Here is a 14,116-nt window from a genome sequence, read left to right as displayed (position 1 = left end):
TGTTGAAAAGAAGTGAGATTATCATATTAAGCCTGCGTTTACGGTGTATTAAAGGCTATGCGCATCTAATTGACAAACACCACGGAATACGCCCCTAACTAAAAGAATCAGAGCCAGCAAACTACGGCAGGGGTTCTGCCTGTGTGCCCGCACCATGGTAGTACTTGTTCAAATATACGCAGATCACTCTTATTTCTTGGGGTTGGACCTGTTCTCGAAGTCCTTGACCTTCAAATCACGCCACATGGCCACGGTGAGGATGGTGACCACCAAGACAGAGACTGACGAGATCATCATGATTCTCTGAGCTTCACCATAGGCTCGCTCAATAGCCAACCGGGTGGGGGTACCAATGGGGTACGACAACTGCTTGGGCAAGCTCGCGATGATCAAAGCCAAGTCTTTCTTCGACTCGGCGGGCAGGTATTCCGCAAGTTTCCTGGGGAAAACGCCAGTCCAGATAGCCGTAGTGACGGTGCTTCCAATGGCGGCACCGATGGACGAGAACATGGCAAGAAGTGCCAGTGCGACAGCTACATGCTTATGCGCAACAGCAGCCATGACGGCGATCTGCTCGCAGATAGAAAGTGTTCCGCCCGAGATCGCAATGAAAACCTGGGCCATGGCAAGGTAGCCAAGGCCGATGCCAGGCTGACGGAAGTGAATCATCAAACCAACACCGAGGATCTGAAGAGGCACGCCAAAGTATAATGCGAGCCACTTGTAGCGTCCAGTCCAGCGAATAAGTAAACCGACGATCACTCCCCAGAAGCAGCTTCCAATGTTGAAGATGCGACCTATCCAAGTGGCCTGCACAAGGGTTGCCCCAGTGACAACCTGGAGGAACGAGGAGAAGAAGGCCGACCCGATGGAGAAGGAGATGAAGGCCAGGGCCACAGTCATGCAGGCGCCGATGATGGAGCGATCCACGAGAAGCTCATATGGGATGAACTTGACAGGAGCGAGGTACTTCTCGTAGAGGGCGAACAACACGAGGGTAACAACGCCAAAGACGAGCATGCAGATGATCATCGGGGAGTGCCATCCCTCCTTCTGGTACGAGTAAATGTTGAATGGGACCAAGAACAGCCCCATGCCGGCCGCGGCAAGCAAGATGCCAATGACATCAAACTGAATGGCGTAATATTTGATGGATTGCACCAGAGTGCGACCACTAGGCTCTCTGCGTGGCAAAACTCCCATCTTCTTGGCCTTGAGGTGGTTCCACAGGAACAGAAGGAAAATGGGGGCCACGACGACAGGGACAATGATGCTGAAGGCGCCGAAGGCCCATCGCCAGCCTTCCGGACCCTTGTTGAGGAACCCCTGCGAAACGTAGCCACTAGTCGGCGTCGAGATGATGAAGGGCGTGTTGATGAAAGCAAAGACAAAGGCACGGTTCTTAAGCGCCGACGTATCGGCGCAGAAGACTTGCAGACTATAGCCTATACCGTTCATTCTAAGAGACAAAAGGAAGCAGTATCAGTAAAGGCTCTTGAGCAGGTAAGGCCCCAGGAAAGACGGGGGTCCCAGCCAGCGCAAACTCGATGCAGGAACAAGTCGAGTCTGTCAGCGCGGCTGCTGTCATGGCGCACTCACCCAACCCAGTAGAAAACTTGTGCTGCTGCATAAGTCTCAACATTCTGGCACGCTGCCATCATAACCAGGCCAATGACCATGCAGAACAGCATCATCGCCACACCCTGGGGACGGCCCCAGATGTCGAGAATCTTGGCGAGCGGCAGCTTGATCAGTCCACCGATCAGGGACGAGAATACACTGGTCGTGGCCGTGAGGCCGTGCTTGGAAAAGGAACTGGTGACGTAGGCAGTAAGACCAAAGCTCATGCTCGAGTGCATGGCGTCGACAAAGTACACGAGCCAGATACTGTAGTTGGACAAGTCAGTATCCGAGTCTAGGCTCGTTTATCTTCTTCCTCGCAATTATGTTGGCCGTAAACTCACAAGCACCACGCTAGGTAGATATGATATGGGCTCCAAATCTTGATGCTGGCTTCGGTAAGCTCGATCTGCTTCTGAGTCTCGTCATCGTCGGTCTGATCATGGCTGTTGACACTGGACAAGGCGGGAGTCTTGCTGTCTCCCAACGGGCCGGCGTCCGGATGCGATGTCGGGGAGACGGTATCGGGCGAGTCGTCTTTACCCGCCCAGATCTTGGGTAGGAACATCATCTTGGCTGAAGGATCGGCAGCGGAGCGAACCTGCTGTGCGTTTTAACGGACAGTTGTGTGTTTTGGTCTCGCGACGCCTTGTAGGGATAGACAAGCCGGGTAGAGTCTATGGCAGCCGACCGTTGGGGTGTCTCTGGTATAAATAGGGTGCGAGCCGCAGGCGATGGGTATGGTATATAGGCTTAAGCGGGTATCCTTCCGATAATGGTTCAGGAATTTGCTCCCGAACGTGCGGTCTCGACCCCCCCTTGCCAGGTAGACCGGGTATTGCCCATGGAACGATGACCTGAAGAATTTTTCCACTGCTGAACAGATGCTATTGTAAGGCCTGACAGGAGCAGGAACCCACAAAGGATCGGCCAAAGCCGAGACTGGGATGGACCGCGGTCAAGGACAAGGCTACATGTTGCAGGGTCAATATCTACTACTGAGTAGTAAGTAAAGTATGGCTTGCCACATGTCACCTTGCCGTCCACGGAACCACAATGGCACACCACTACACCATTTCGACGAGCTTTGGGGCACTTGGGCACATAGCCTCGAGATTGGGGGTGCCACACCAGCGCCAAGCAAATAGCTGAAGGAGGAATGGAGAAGTTGCAGGGATTAAGCAAAAATTTAGAGTAAAAATGCCTCACGCCTCGGCCACTTACCCAGTCGCACTACTCAGTAGGTAGCGCTGATTTTTTATCAGATGATCTTATCTCTTTCAGCCCCATCCATGTGTAAATGAGAACATCCGAGCATTTCCGAGCTGGGTTGCTGGGTTGCCACACGACGCTCTCGGCTCCGCTTACTATATTGATAATTTCCTACTTGCCTAACCCTGAAGCCCTGTTCAACCAGCCGCTATGGATGAAAACTCAATTACCAAGTCGCCACTCGGCGCGCTATTGCCGCGGAGAAACCTGTCAGCCTGGTCTTGCATCAAGAAAGAAAAAGATGATTTTTTTTCTTGCCTGACAGGGTTGTCTGCTGTCAGTACTACAGGTAGGTAGCATCAGCAGGTATCGGAGACGCTGCCGCGCGCGCAGCCAACTTGGGACATCCGCGATGAGTAGAACCTCTCTCGGTACTGTCGCCCGTGCTATTCACTCTCATGGTGGCTGAATTCGCCAAGTAGATTCGCCATGGCGACGCATTGGCGAGAAGGTCCATCCGACTCGAATCCTTCTACTTCGGTTGGCCATGACAATTTATGGCAGTGCTTGCCGGGGCAAACCGTTTCCCTACCGCTACTCAACGGGCCTTTGTCCAAGTCTCATCACACTGAGCTTTCCTTTTTGACATTGATCTGCACCGCGATTCTTTCAAAGGTGAAATAGTGAACCCTGCACCTTTGCCAAGCTCACCTACTGACACTTTGCTGTCCAAGGAACATCCGGGATAAGATCAGATGGGGGCGTAGATTGATGCCCGTTTAACGGCTTGTTTTCTCTCAACACTATCTCAGCACCTAAAGCGGGTTGAATAATTTTTAATCAAAGGGCTGCGGATGACTATTAGTACTATTACTTAATGATATTGTCGAAGCAGGTGAGTTAGCAAGGCTGCATCAGTCCAGAAACAGCCTACTGGCGCAAGGGTCAGTCCCACTCCGCGACAAGCTTTGCTCGTGAATTCCTCGTATGCCACCGCAATACCCAGTATTTTAAGTAAGTTGGTGTGCTTTTCTTTGTCCCTTGGAAGCTCATGCACGATTACGATCCGCCCCAATCGTGCCAAGTGTTCGAGGGTGAAGAAGGTGGCCACTTTGAACTCCGTGATGGCCGGCCGGCCGTCTCCTGGTCTCCCACAACGCGTCAGCTTCTGATGTACTCATTAACACTACAATCGTACGACAGACATTGCTCGGTTTAGAGTCAAAGGAGCTGCCAGGTACGGATATAGCGCCGACAATTTTCAAAACAAGTCATTTGGTGTGGGTGGGGGAAGAAGTGTCGAGGAAGGTGAAAAAAATTGAGAAAAGCTTAAAATCTTCTGATGATTGTATCAATCCTACATGTCAATTTTCTGACTTTGGAAACCTCGCGATGGAGCTTTCTCGACAAGAGCCTTCTTGGGCTTGCGCGTTGTTGCTTGACCGTCGCTTCCATGAGTGGCGCGACTACGAATGAGGCTACCCGCCCTCTCTACTGAGGATCACGGCTATCAGCAGCGAGTGGGGTGCCTCCGGCTTCGGCATCTTCACCATCACCATCAACCACCATGCAGGGACAGCATGAAGCCACTAAGCGTCTCATGATCTCTTGATCGTTTCTCATTGCCGAATTTCCTTGGATCGAGATGATCGGCTGAGCTCCTTTCAAATTTCGCATCGATCAGGCTGCTTGTCGAGATGGCCTCCTCGCCGTTTCCCAAGTCGACGGCGACGGCGGGAGGGGGTAGCATCGTAGCCGGACCACTTCCCTCTGGTGGCACTGGGCTTGAGATAATGAAATATCAGTACCCTCTCAAGCTTATATCACCGTCTCCTTCCAGCAACCAGAGCAGCGTGCTCGTCTTTCTGCTGTCGTATGGCGGCGGACTGGTTGGCGGCGACTCTGTTGACCTTTCCGTCAAAGTCAAGAGAGGTTCAAGGCTCAGCTTGGTTACGCAGGGACACACAAAAGTCTTCAAATCTCCCTCACGTTCCGTCTTGACAAGTCAGGTCATGCGCATTGAGATTGATGCCGGCGCAGCCATGTGCCTCCTCCCAGATCCTGTACAGCCGTTTGACGAAAGCGTCTACTCGCAAACGCAGATTTTCAAGACCAGTCCAACTGCTTCACTCTGTCTACTGGACTGGGTCACACAAGGGCGAACCGCAAGAGGCGAAAATTGGAGCTTTTTCCAGTGGACAGGCCGCAATGAGGTCTGGCTCCAAGACGATGCAGGCAAGGATCGATTACTGGTCCGAGACAAGGTCATTCTTGCTGGGGACGGCGGTCGCTCAAGTGATGGGCCTTTGCGCGATGTCATGCATAAAATGGGAATATTCGGCACACTCATCCTGCGCGGGGCCCTCATGAAGTCCCTTGGAGACTTCTTCCTCGCCGAATTCGCAGCTCTTCCTCGGCTGGGCTCCCGGGACTTCCGTACAGCCGAGGCTCGCAAAGCTGCAGATGATAACATGACAGAGCTGGAGAAATGGCGCGCTTGGAGAATTGACATGGAGACGGTGGAAGGGGTGCTGTGGTCAGCTGCCAATGTTCGCGGCTGCGTCGTGGTCAAGTTTGCCGCCACGGCGGTGGAGGCTGGCCGAGAATGGATAGGATCGATGCTCCTCAGAGAAGGAAGCATCGAAGCCAATTTTGGAGAAGACGCTCTGATGTGTGTTCGATAGTCTCGTCAAAAATGTGCATTGCACTTCATGCCTAGCCCAGAACATAGAAGTATAGAACATAAAGCATAGTCGTAGTGAGGTACAGCATACGTCTCTTGAGAGCAATCCTTTATCAGACTTGATTGAATTCCGACGGGCTTCTGATCTCTTCTCTCTTGTACTATCTATTTTTGTTTCTCTTTCAAACGTGTACAATTCTTTAATCATATTGAAGTGCAGATGCGGCCAGCTCAGCCCACCAAAGCAACAGTGGCAGAATGCCTGCCCCACCAAATCTTCGCTCCACCGCCCAAATTTTCCAGCGTCACCCAACTTCAATCGCTCTGTTGCCCAGCTGCCTGCTTATCGACACCATAAGTTTTTATATATATATTTGGTGAAGGATCTCGTAAACATGGTTCGTGGAGCGCCAGCACGAGGCACCCGCAGAGGAGCCGCCAGCGCCGGCACCGAGCGGCCGGCAACCGATGCGCCAGCGCCGGCACCTACACCAACAGATGCGACAACAGCTAACCCCAGCGAGTCAACATCTGCTCGGCGGGGAGCTGCAACACGAGCCACGCGAGCCCCAGCTGTAGGGCGATTCCGACCAAAAAATGTTCGTCGAGACGAGGCTGAGCGAGATAGCCTGGCGCGGCAGGAAGAGAAGAAGGCGAGCGAGCGTGCCGCAGAAGAGCGTAAAGCTCGCGGGCGTTCACGCTTTCGCAGCAAACGAAGTCGCGGTGATACAATGGGAAGGGGTGGTTTTGGTCGCATCATCTCTGGCGCTAGCGGTCCATTCTCTTCGGGCATCGGAGGTCAGTCAACCGGACGGAATGGCGACGAAGAATAAAATCTCTAACGTCAGGTACAGGCTCGAGTAGAGGTGGTGGTTGGTTTGGTGGCGGTGGTGGTGGAATCGGCGGCGGTGGCGGTTTTGGTGGCCGTGGAATGAAGTCTGATTCTAAGAGTCTTAACTTTGCACAAGGACGGAACATCTACCGAGAAGCACGAATCAACGCCGATAAATTACACATTATGTCACCGGAGGAGGAATTGGACAGCGAAGACGAGGCTATGATTGCCGCGCTGAGCTCTAAAGACTCCAGCAAAATGCCCATGGGAATCTTTCGCAAGGAGCACAAGGAGGCAGAAATCGTCGTGGCTACAACGGCTGAGCTGGAAGCAAAAGAAAACGCGACTGGCGAGGAGGAAAGTCTCTGGGTGGATGGAGAATCAGGGGCATTGCCACCCGAAGACCATCCCGAGGAAGGTGTCTGGGGTACAGACTCCAAACCGTTGATCAAGGAGGAGCCTGGAGCCGAGGACTCCATGGACTTGGACCTCGAAGCAGTGCCGAAGATTGAGGATAAAGCAACTGCAGCGCCAGTCAAGGTCAAGAAGACTCTACCACAAGATCCTGAGGGCAAGATGATCCAGTCAGACCTAGATCTGCTCGCTCGCGAACTCGGTGCCGTTACCGTGGACGGCGAGAGCGCGCCCGAACTTGCAAACAAGGACGGCCGTCTGTACCTTTTCCAATTCCCTCCTCTGATGCCGCCTCTGAAGGAGACGAGCACGCCACAAGGACCAGCCAAGGTCAAGGAGGAAGCCTCAGCGGTCAGTGTAGGCGACATCCCCGCTAGTACAGACAATACGGCCGTGGATCTCACTGGCGATAACGACGAGGACAATGATGACGACGACGACGATGATGATGAGGAAACAGAAGAGGAACGCGCCAAGGCCGAGCTCAAGCACGGCTTCAAGTCACAGTTCCTGTCGCAGGGCGGCATGATTGGACGCTTAAACGTCCGCAAGTCGGGCAAGGTCGAGCTAGACTGGGGCGGCCACGTCCTGGAGATGAGCCCGGCCGCCGGCATGAACTTCCTGACGACGGCTGTCATCGTCGAGGAGAGCGACGAGAAGCCCGTCGTCGTGGGAGGCGGTGCAAACGCCGTCGCGCGCGCTACAGGCGGCGACTGCGTCGGTATGGGCAAGATCATGGGCCGCTTCACGGTGGCGCCCGTCTGGAGCGAAGAGGAAGACTGGAACGTCGCACCGGAGGAGCTCGAGTCCGCGTAAAAAAAATATGACAATGTCTACATGGGTAGGAAAGCAAAAAACAAAAAAAAAAGAAAGAAACCCCCAAGGCTACCTACGGAACCATTGGTTTCTTTCCCATCTCGGCGGAACGCCCCTGCCACCATTCTGTTTTGGAGCACCCTGTTGGTTATCGGTACAAGCCCTTGCGACGGCAGGCCACTCGAGAAGATTTGGAAGTTGAGGGCTGCTTTCCGCCCATTGGAATATACGCGCGTGATTCGTGGCCGTCGCATGCATGTCGGCGGCGTAAGCCTCCATTCCCACACACACACTCTTTCTCTCTCTCTTCTCTCTCCCCCCTGCCCTCCATCCACTCCTTCCTTGTCTTCCGAGCTTCTTCTCCCCTAGCCCCCAAAATAATGACTGGGCTTCAGCTGCATCAGGTACGGACGCCATGTGCGGGGAACGCGCGCGCAGACACACATGCATACAGGTACTCCGTACGGATACATGTGCGCTCTTTTCTATACCCTGCCAGATTGGGCCCCTCCCCTCCTCACCCCTGCTTGGCAGGGATTCAGGGCTGGGCGTAAAACAGCTTCAGCGAGGAGCGAGCAGCAATGTACTTGGGAGGGGGGGGGTTAAAAAGAGAGAGAGCCCTGATCCATGATCTGTGCTATTCGCAGAGGTCTAGAACTGGTGGGCGGACAGTCAGAAAATTTGCACAAGGAGACAATGGCTGGTGAATTGGTCCTGGAGAAAAAAATTGGCAGCGGAGCCAGACCCGATGGAGGCCTATAGCCGTTTCACGCGTGGAGCCCTTGACTCTTTTGTTCTTTGCATCTTTTTTTCTTCCTTTCTCTTCAGCCTGGTCCAGTTGAGGCGTCGTCCGGGGGGGGGAAAGGGAAGCGTTGTTGAAGTGTTTGACTCGAGAACAGGGCGCGGCATTGCGCCTGGCCATCCGGTTCAGATCCAAAGAGAGACAATTCTCCGCGATTTTCTTCTTCTTCTTCGTTCCATGTTTCTACCAGTAGTTCCAAAAATCCATTGTGGTTCCTCTTGTTCCTTTTTTTTTGGTCTTCCCCGAGTCGGGACTCAAGATGCGAAAGCGCAAGTCAGGTTCTTTCGCCAGGGACCGAAGCAGAAGCAGGGGGGGGGTGGCCAGCCGTGGTAAAAAAAGAGGACGAGAAGGACTCGTCATGTGGAACTTGATCGGGCCTTTGGGGGGCAGCATCAAGAACGGCGCGCGCCGTCCTCCTTTTGTTCTCTCCTTTTCTCTTCATCTACTCCGTATCATCATAAAATGCACGACGGCGCAGGCAGGGTATCAAGGAAAGGTTGAACAAGAATTGATGACAAAAAACAATACTACCATCTATTCCAATTAATAAACGACGCCTGGTCGGGGGGACAGGGCTCCCACTAATAGCCTAATCTAGTCTGTAAACCCGTTTCCCGGTGGAGATCCTCTCAATGCAAGGGTCGCATCGTGTCGACGAGAATGCCATGTGTCAGGGGCGCGCGCCGCGCCCGTACTGGGTAAACTATGTGAAGCGGGAGGGGGGCCCGGCGCGGCCTTTCTCGCTTAAAACGCTGTCTTGCGTCTTTGCATTCAACGCCAAGAGATGTGCCCAGAGGAAATCTTCCGTGACATATAGCCCCCCTCCCTCCCTCCCCGGGGCACTCGTGTTCCTGGCGATCCCCACGTCTGGTTTCTCGTAGATGAAATCCCAAGAGGCTCCCCTCCCCCCGCCGCCAACTTACGATTTGGCCGGGTTTTCCTTATCCTCTATAGCAGCTGAGGATTCTGCTATTGATCCCACCTTTTTGTTCTGTAACAATATTTTGGTTTTGGAATGCCAGTTTCGTTTCATGGTCGGTAGGGTGGTTTCCAGGCTCCGTCACTTTTGGCGCGTTACCGCTCTGCATCGCATTCACAGAGGTACGTGTGTTGCCGGTGGTCAAGAGCCGACACCGCCCAGATGAACCGCTCAGCAAACCTGTGCAATCGTGAAGAGCTGATCCTCCGCAATGTTTGTGCACCAGTGTCAAGGGCAAGCAATGTGTGATGATTCATCCGGTGTTGGCATTAAAAATCGTTTCATCTCTAAAAATAACCAAAGACGCTGTAAAACTCTAGCTGTCGTTATGGTGGTACATGTACTCTGTACAAATTCCTGTATCCGCGATAATATGCAAAGATCGTTTCTAGGCAATTAAGAACGCCGGGGAAACACTGCTGGGTCCATTCCATCCTCATGAAAGAGAAGAAGAAATACTTGTACTCCGTACCGTATATAATCGGCAAAGTTTCCAAAATGTTACGCCGTAAAAAAAAAAATCGAATCGTAAATTGTCGAATCAATCTATCGCCGCCGCCCGCTTCCGCCAGACGTGCCCTGTCCAAGATCTTGGCTTTGCTCCTCCAGGGCGCTTATGTCCTCCACGGATCTGTCAGAGGACGGGTATTCGCGAGGGCTCCATTTCGGCGACGTCATTTTCCCCTCTATGATGTAGACTTCGCTCTTGGAGTCTCCGCGTACGTGCGTGTTACTACCGCCAGCGGATATGCTAACTTTGTTTCCCATCATTGGGTCGGGATTGTATGATAGCGGAGGTGGATGCGACGTGAGGCCAGCCGCATGCCGGTGGTACTCGTCGTAGGCCATGGCCTCGCTGCGGCTTTCCGAGTCGACAACGGTGACGCGGTGCAGTGATACATCGTTCGGTCCGTATCCCGGCATTGAACTTCCCTGCTTCTTTCCCGAAACGCCACCTGTCGATCGTGAGCGGTATGTTGATTCGAAACCACGAATCTTGAGAACACGGAGTAATGGTCGGATGGTGGCGAGACTCGAGGCAATGATTGCCACACCAGGTTCTACCATGCTCCATAGCAAGGCATCAGTTGCAGAGACTACTGGCGTATTAGTATCAGGGTGGCACATGGCTGCGTGGCATCACATACAGAGGAGATCATCCATCTCCGTTAGGCCGGCCAAGAACTTGACGCGAATCAGTGTAGCAATGCTCGCACTGTGAAACTGTTAGTGAAAAGCCGATTGTATAAATGGTGCTTGTACTCACAAGATACCAAGGCCCAGAATGAGAACAACGGTAACCTTGGCCTGCTGGGTCATCTTGACGTTCCACAGCATCGGAATTGGCAGCAGAGCCTACACGATGTCAGTCAACATGGCAAACACTTCTCAGGAGAGACGGTAACCGCGTACGTAGAACCAATCCGAAACAACAGTGAGGACGCTGATGGCGTAGGCGGCATTAATAATGTCCTGCCCACTGGCGCAACGGCCCTCGACGATTCTGTAATCCCACTGCTTCGCGACGGGCATGCATTGGAAAACGTCCCAGAAGAATACACCAAGCGTGTATAAAGTGACAATAACGAGACTGATTTTGATGATGATGCTGTATACCTTCTTGGCGGATAATCGAAGAAGGAAAACGCCGATGCTGAGCTTGACGAACATCATGGCCAGGATATAGGCAATAGTAGCGATAGCTTGCCACTGCGGGTAAAGGGGAGTCATATTAGTCCAGTCCACGTGTAATGGAATCAGCCTGGGTCCATACCATTAGTGCAGCAACTCTATCGTCGTCTGTCTCGATAGCTGCGTTGTGTCGCCCCATGCCTCTGCGCACACCTTCAAAGATGAATGCGCACATTGCTGTAAAGATAAACTGCGTTCCTGTCAGCGGACTTGCGATCCCGAGGGCATCTTTAAGCAGGGCTTCCAACCTGGGCCATCAACATCAACCAGTCATCCGACTGGAAACTCCTCATGATAACTGCTCGAGTATATGTGCGTAGGCCGATGGTGATCCAGCTGAGAGCCAGTAGGGCGATGGTGGCGCCGACCAAGCGGCCGCCATTATATTCGTTGGGGTCGACCTCGGCCATGGTGAACAATGAGTGCGCTGCTCTGCGTCTCAAGGCGCTAGGAACTGCAACAGCGCAAGTGCGCACTTTGATCGACAACGAGTTGGCGAAACTTTGGAAGGGGCGAGATGAGATGCGGGTTTGGGAGAGATGGCGTAGGCAGTATCTATATAAAGTTGCGGGTCGTCATATCCAACTGTAGGAGAGAAGGGCTGGAGACACAGTAGCGCTAGAGTTTGGCGGACTTGAATCAATGCATCGGCCGTGTACGGCGGCTTTTGTCACTTTATCACCGTGGACGGTAGTGCGTGCTTGTGTCCCGGAGCCACACAGCTCGTGACAGAGTTGAAGCCGGTGAGCGAAGAAGAGATGGATAGCCTGGCAATATGCAAAAATCGCGGTATAGCACGGCGCAATCACGTAGGACTCTCTCTGGTCTTTGATTTTCGGCTGTCATTGTCTTTTTATTATTCAACACAGGCCGAGCAGGTATGTGGAGGCCGGATGTGAGGGATCCGCCGGATGCGGTTCTCACTAATGAGCGCCACCAGAAATGCCACAGCTGTGGTAATGGGGGGCCAGGCAAGCCCATCTTCATAGCAGGGGTCAGTTGCAGGGGAGCGAGCGGTGGAGGCTTGGTCGCACGCCCTCATTTGGCCGTTGAAACTCGAGTCCTTTCCATGGACCGCGGTTCCTGAGTCGTGGTGGCGTTGGCATGAATGGTGGTCCTTTCGACAATATCGTTAGCAACCTGCTCCTAGGCAATGTCCTAGGCAATGCCGGTACAACGCCACCAGCCACTCTTCAGCCCAAATGTCCAAACGTCGACCGTCTGGTAACCAGCAGGTCAACCCAGTTGCCCACAGGCCACCCGGCCTTCTTCCCTTCTTAGCGGCCAATCGATACGTCGGAAGTGAGGCGCTGGGTAGACAAGTGTAATCGCTGTACTAAGTAGCACATCAAGCGACACGCTAGAGCAGCCCATGCATTGAACGCAATGTGAGAGCACATGCATCTCGCAACCTTCGGCGGGAAGATAGTGACTGAGGGCAGGGTTGGTGCTCAGGTAGAGTCCTAGGCAGCTAGCTAGGTTGCTAGGATGCTAGGGTAGCCGCAAGGTTCCATCGAGTGTGGGACGAAAACTGCAGCTTGCCTACTGACTTGGCAGCTTTGGTCCACATCGCATGTCTGGCTGAAACTCTGTGGTCGAATGGGCGTTCTATGTACTAGCAACTTGATTGAGGCAACCACCATGCCGAGTCGCTGGAAGGAAACACGTCTGGCAGTCCGGATGCACTGACTGACTCGAGATGCGCTGATGTTTTTGACAGCTTGTCAGTCCTTGCAACGACATGTTTTATGGGCGCCGTGACCTCAGATAGAGTGTCAGAGAAGTACACTCAACTTGCCAAGTGACGAGTGTCACACAAGACAGATCTGGGCGGAGGTGGCTGGTTTCTGAGTTGTGTACCTCTGCATAAATCGATATAATTCTCCGTGACATAGAAGAGTTGACAGCGGGTGTTACCAATGGTGTGGTGCTCAAAATCACTGGCAGCATGCCAGCCACCAGTAGTCAAGCTCTAACTTCTCATGTTCTGCGACAAGACTCTGGCTGGGCCGCTTGCCTTTACAAATTGTCATTGAGCAGTTTCGCAACCTGAGGTTGGAGTCTTGGGACACTGATCCACGGGCCCCTCGAAACATGCCATGTACTGCTCACGGCACGACCTTTGAGAGCGACAAGAACCCTGAGCCACATGGCAGAGGCAACCAGACCCTAGTTGCAATGGCAGTGGGTACATATTAAGCCGGCGAACGGGGGCGACGGCAACGACGGTCGGTTCGAGGTCCATGGGTCACAAAAAAGGGATCAAATAAATTACCAGTAACGCGGTGACGGCGTCCCTGTTGTGTCCGTGTGTTGCCAGACTGGTCTACTCCGTACAGGTACTGAGTACAGAGTACCATCCATCAGACCCATATCTGTATCGCACAATTCGGCAAGGGTGTCTGCTCGGAGCTTGGCAGGTGAGACAGCACAGCATCGATAGCATGGCAAATGGCAAGGGATGCACCAATTGATCGGGGTGAAATCGCAGAGTCTCCAGAGCAAGCGGACCAGCGGGCTCGCGCCGCGCAGACGCACAGACAGACGAAAATAGGTGCAAGATTGCAGCGAGCCAACCGACCTAAGCAGGGAGGATCTGATCACCAAATGCAAGCCCATCACATGTGGTGCATTGCTATAGGTTCGGTTTTTTCTGCTATTTTCCATGTAATAGGACCGATCGAGCCCTCTTTTTAGGGACGTGATGCATACATGTCAACGATGCGACATCGACGCTCCCGAGAAGTGCCTTGATCATCTCGGTAATGCACGATAGCCATGTGTGAGCCGGGAGTGGCACACCTTAACTGAGGATGCACAGACTACACATCGCGGCCCATAATGAGCAGATAGTTGGCCAACAACCTTGGTCTGGGCCGATGTCGACATGGGCATACCCGGTAGGTACAGTCATGATGAAGATGACAGCTGCTGGTGCCGGCGCGGGGTATGTGCGTGTTGTTGTAGTTCCGTCTGCCGTCTACCGTCTGCCGTCTACCATCTGCCGTCTACCATCTGCCGTCTACCATCTGCCGTCTACCGTCTACCGTCTTCATCAGGTAG

The 14,116-nt window shown here is 53.3% G+C and overlaps 4 protein-coding genes across 4 annotated transcripts; 2 read left to right on the top strand and 2 right to left on the bottom strand.

Annotated features, from left to right (window-relative positions):
- Window positions 1–189: 189 nt before the first annotated feature.
- V2A60_004719 (uncharacterized protein) lies at window positions 190–2,191 on the bottom strand (the record flags this gene model as incomplete). The annotated part of the gene is made up of 3 exons (XM_083256033.1): window positions 190–1,459; window positions 1,600–1,887; window positions 1,965–2,191. 3 exons carry the CDS (start codon window positions 2,189–2,191, stop codon window positions 190–192), a joined length of 1,785 nt encoding a protein of 594 aa, XP_083112159.1.
- A 2,338-nt stretch (window positions 2,192–4,529) lies between these two features.
- On the top strand, window positions 4,530–5,516 carry V2A60_004718 (UreD urease accessory protein-domain-containing protein; the record flags this gene model as incomplete). The annotated part of the gene is made up of 1 exon (XM_083256032.1): window positions 4,530–5,516. One exon carries the CDS (start codon window positions 4,530–4,532, stop codon window positions 5,514–5,516), a length of 987 nt encoding a protein of 328 aa, XP_083112158.1.
- A 394-nt stretch (window positions 5,517–5,910) lies between these two features.
- On the top strand, window positions 5,911–7,580 carry V2A60_004717 (RNA polymerase III RPC4-domain-containing protein; the record flags this gene model as incomplete). Its single annotated transcript, XM_083256031.1, has 2 exons — window positions 5,911–6,313; window positions 6,370–7,580. 2 exons carry the CDS (start codon window positions 5,911–5,913, stop codon window positions 7,578–7,580), a joined length of 1,614 nt encoding a protein of 537 aa, XP_083112157.1.
- A 2,327-nt stretch (window positions 7,581–9,907) lies between these two features.
- On the bottom strand, window positions 9,908–11,463 carry V2A60_004716 (uncharacterized protein; the record flags this gene model as incomplete). Its single annotated transcript, XM_083256030.1, has 6 exons — window positions 9,908–10,458; window positions 10,510–10,577; window positions 10,629–10,717; window positions 10,775–11,071; window positions 11,136–11,243; window positions 11,302–11,463. 6 exons carry the CDS (start codon window positions 11,461–11,463, stop codon window positions 9,908–9,910), a joined length of 1,275 nt encoding a protein of 424 aa, XP_083112156.1.
- Between the last annotated feature and the right edge of the window lie 2,653 nt (window positions 11,464–14,116).

The sequence above is a fragment of the Cordyceps javanica genome, chromosome 3 (genome assembly GCF_051103115.1).
Source record: "Cordyceps javanica chromosome 3, complete sequence".
NCBI lineage: Eukaryota > Fungi > Ascomycota > Sordariomycetes > Hypocreales > Cordycipitaceae > Cordyceps > Cordyceps javanica.
This window is presented reverse-complemented; position numbering and strand designations above follow the sequence as displayed.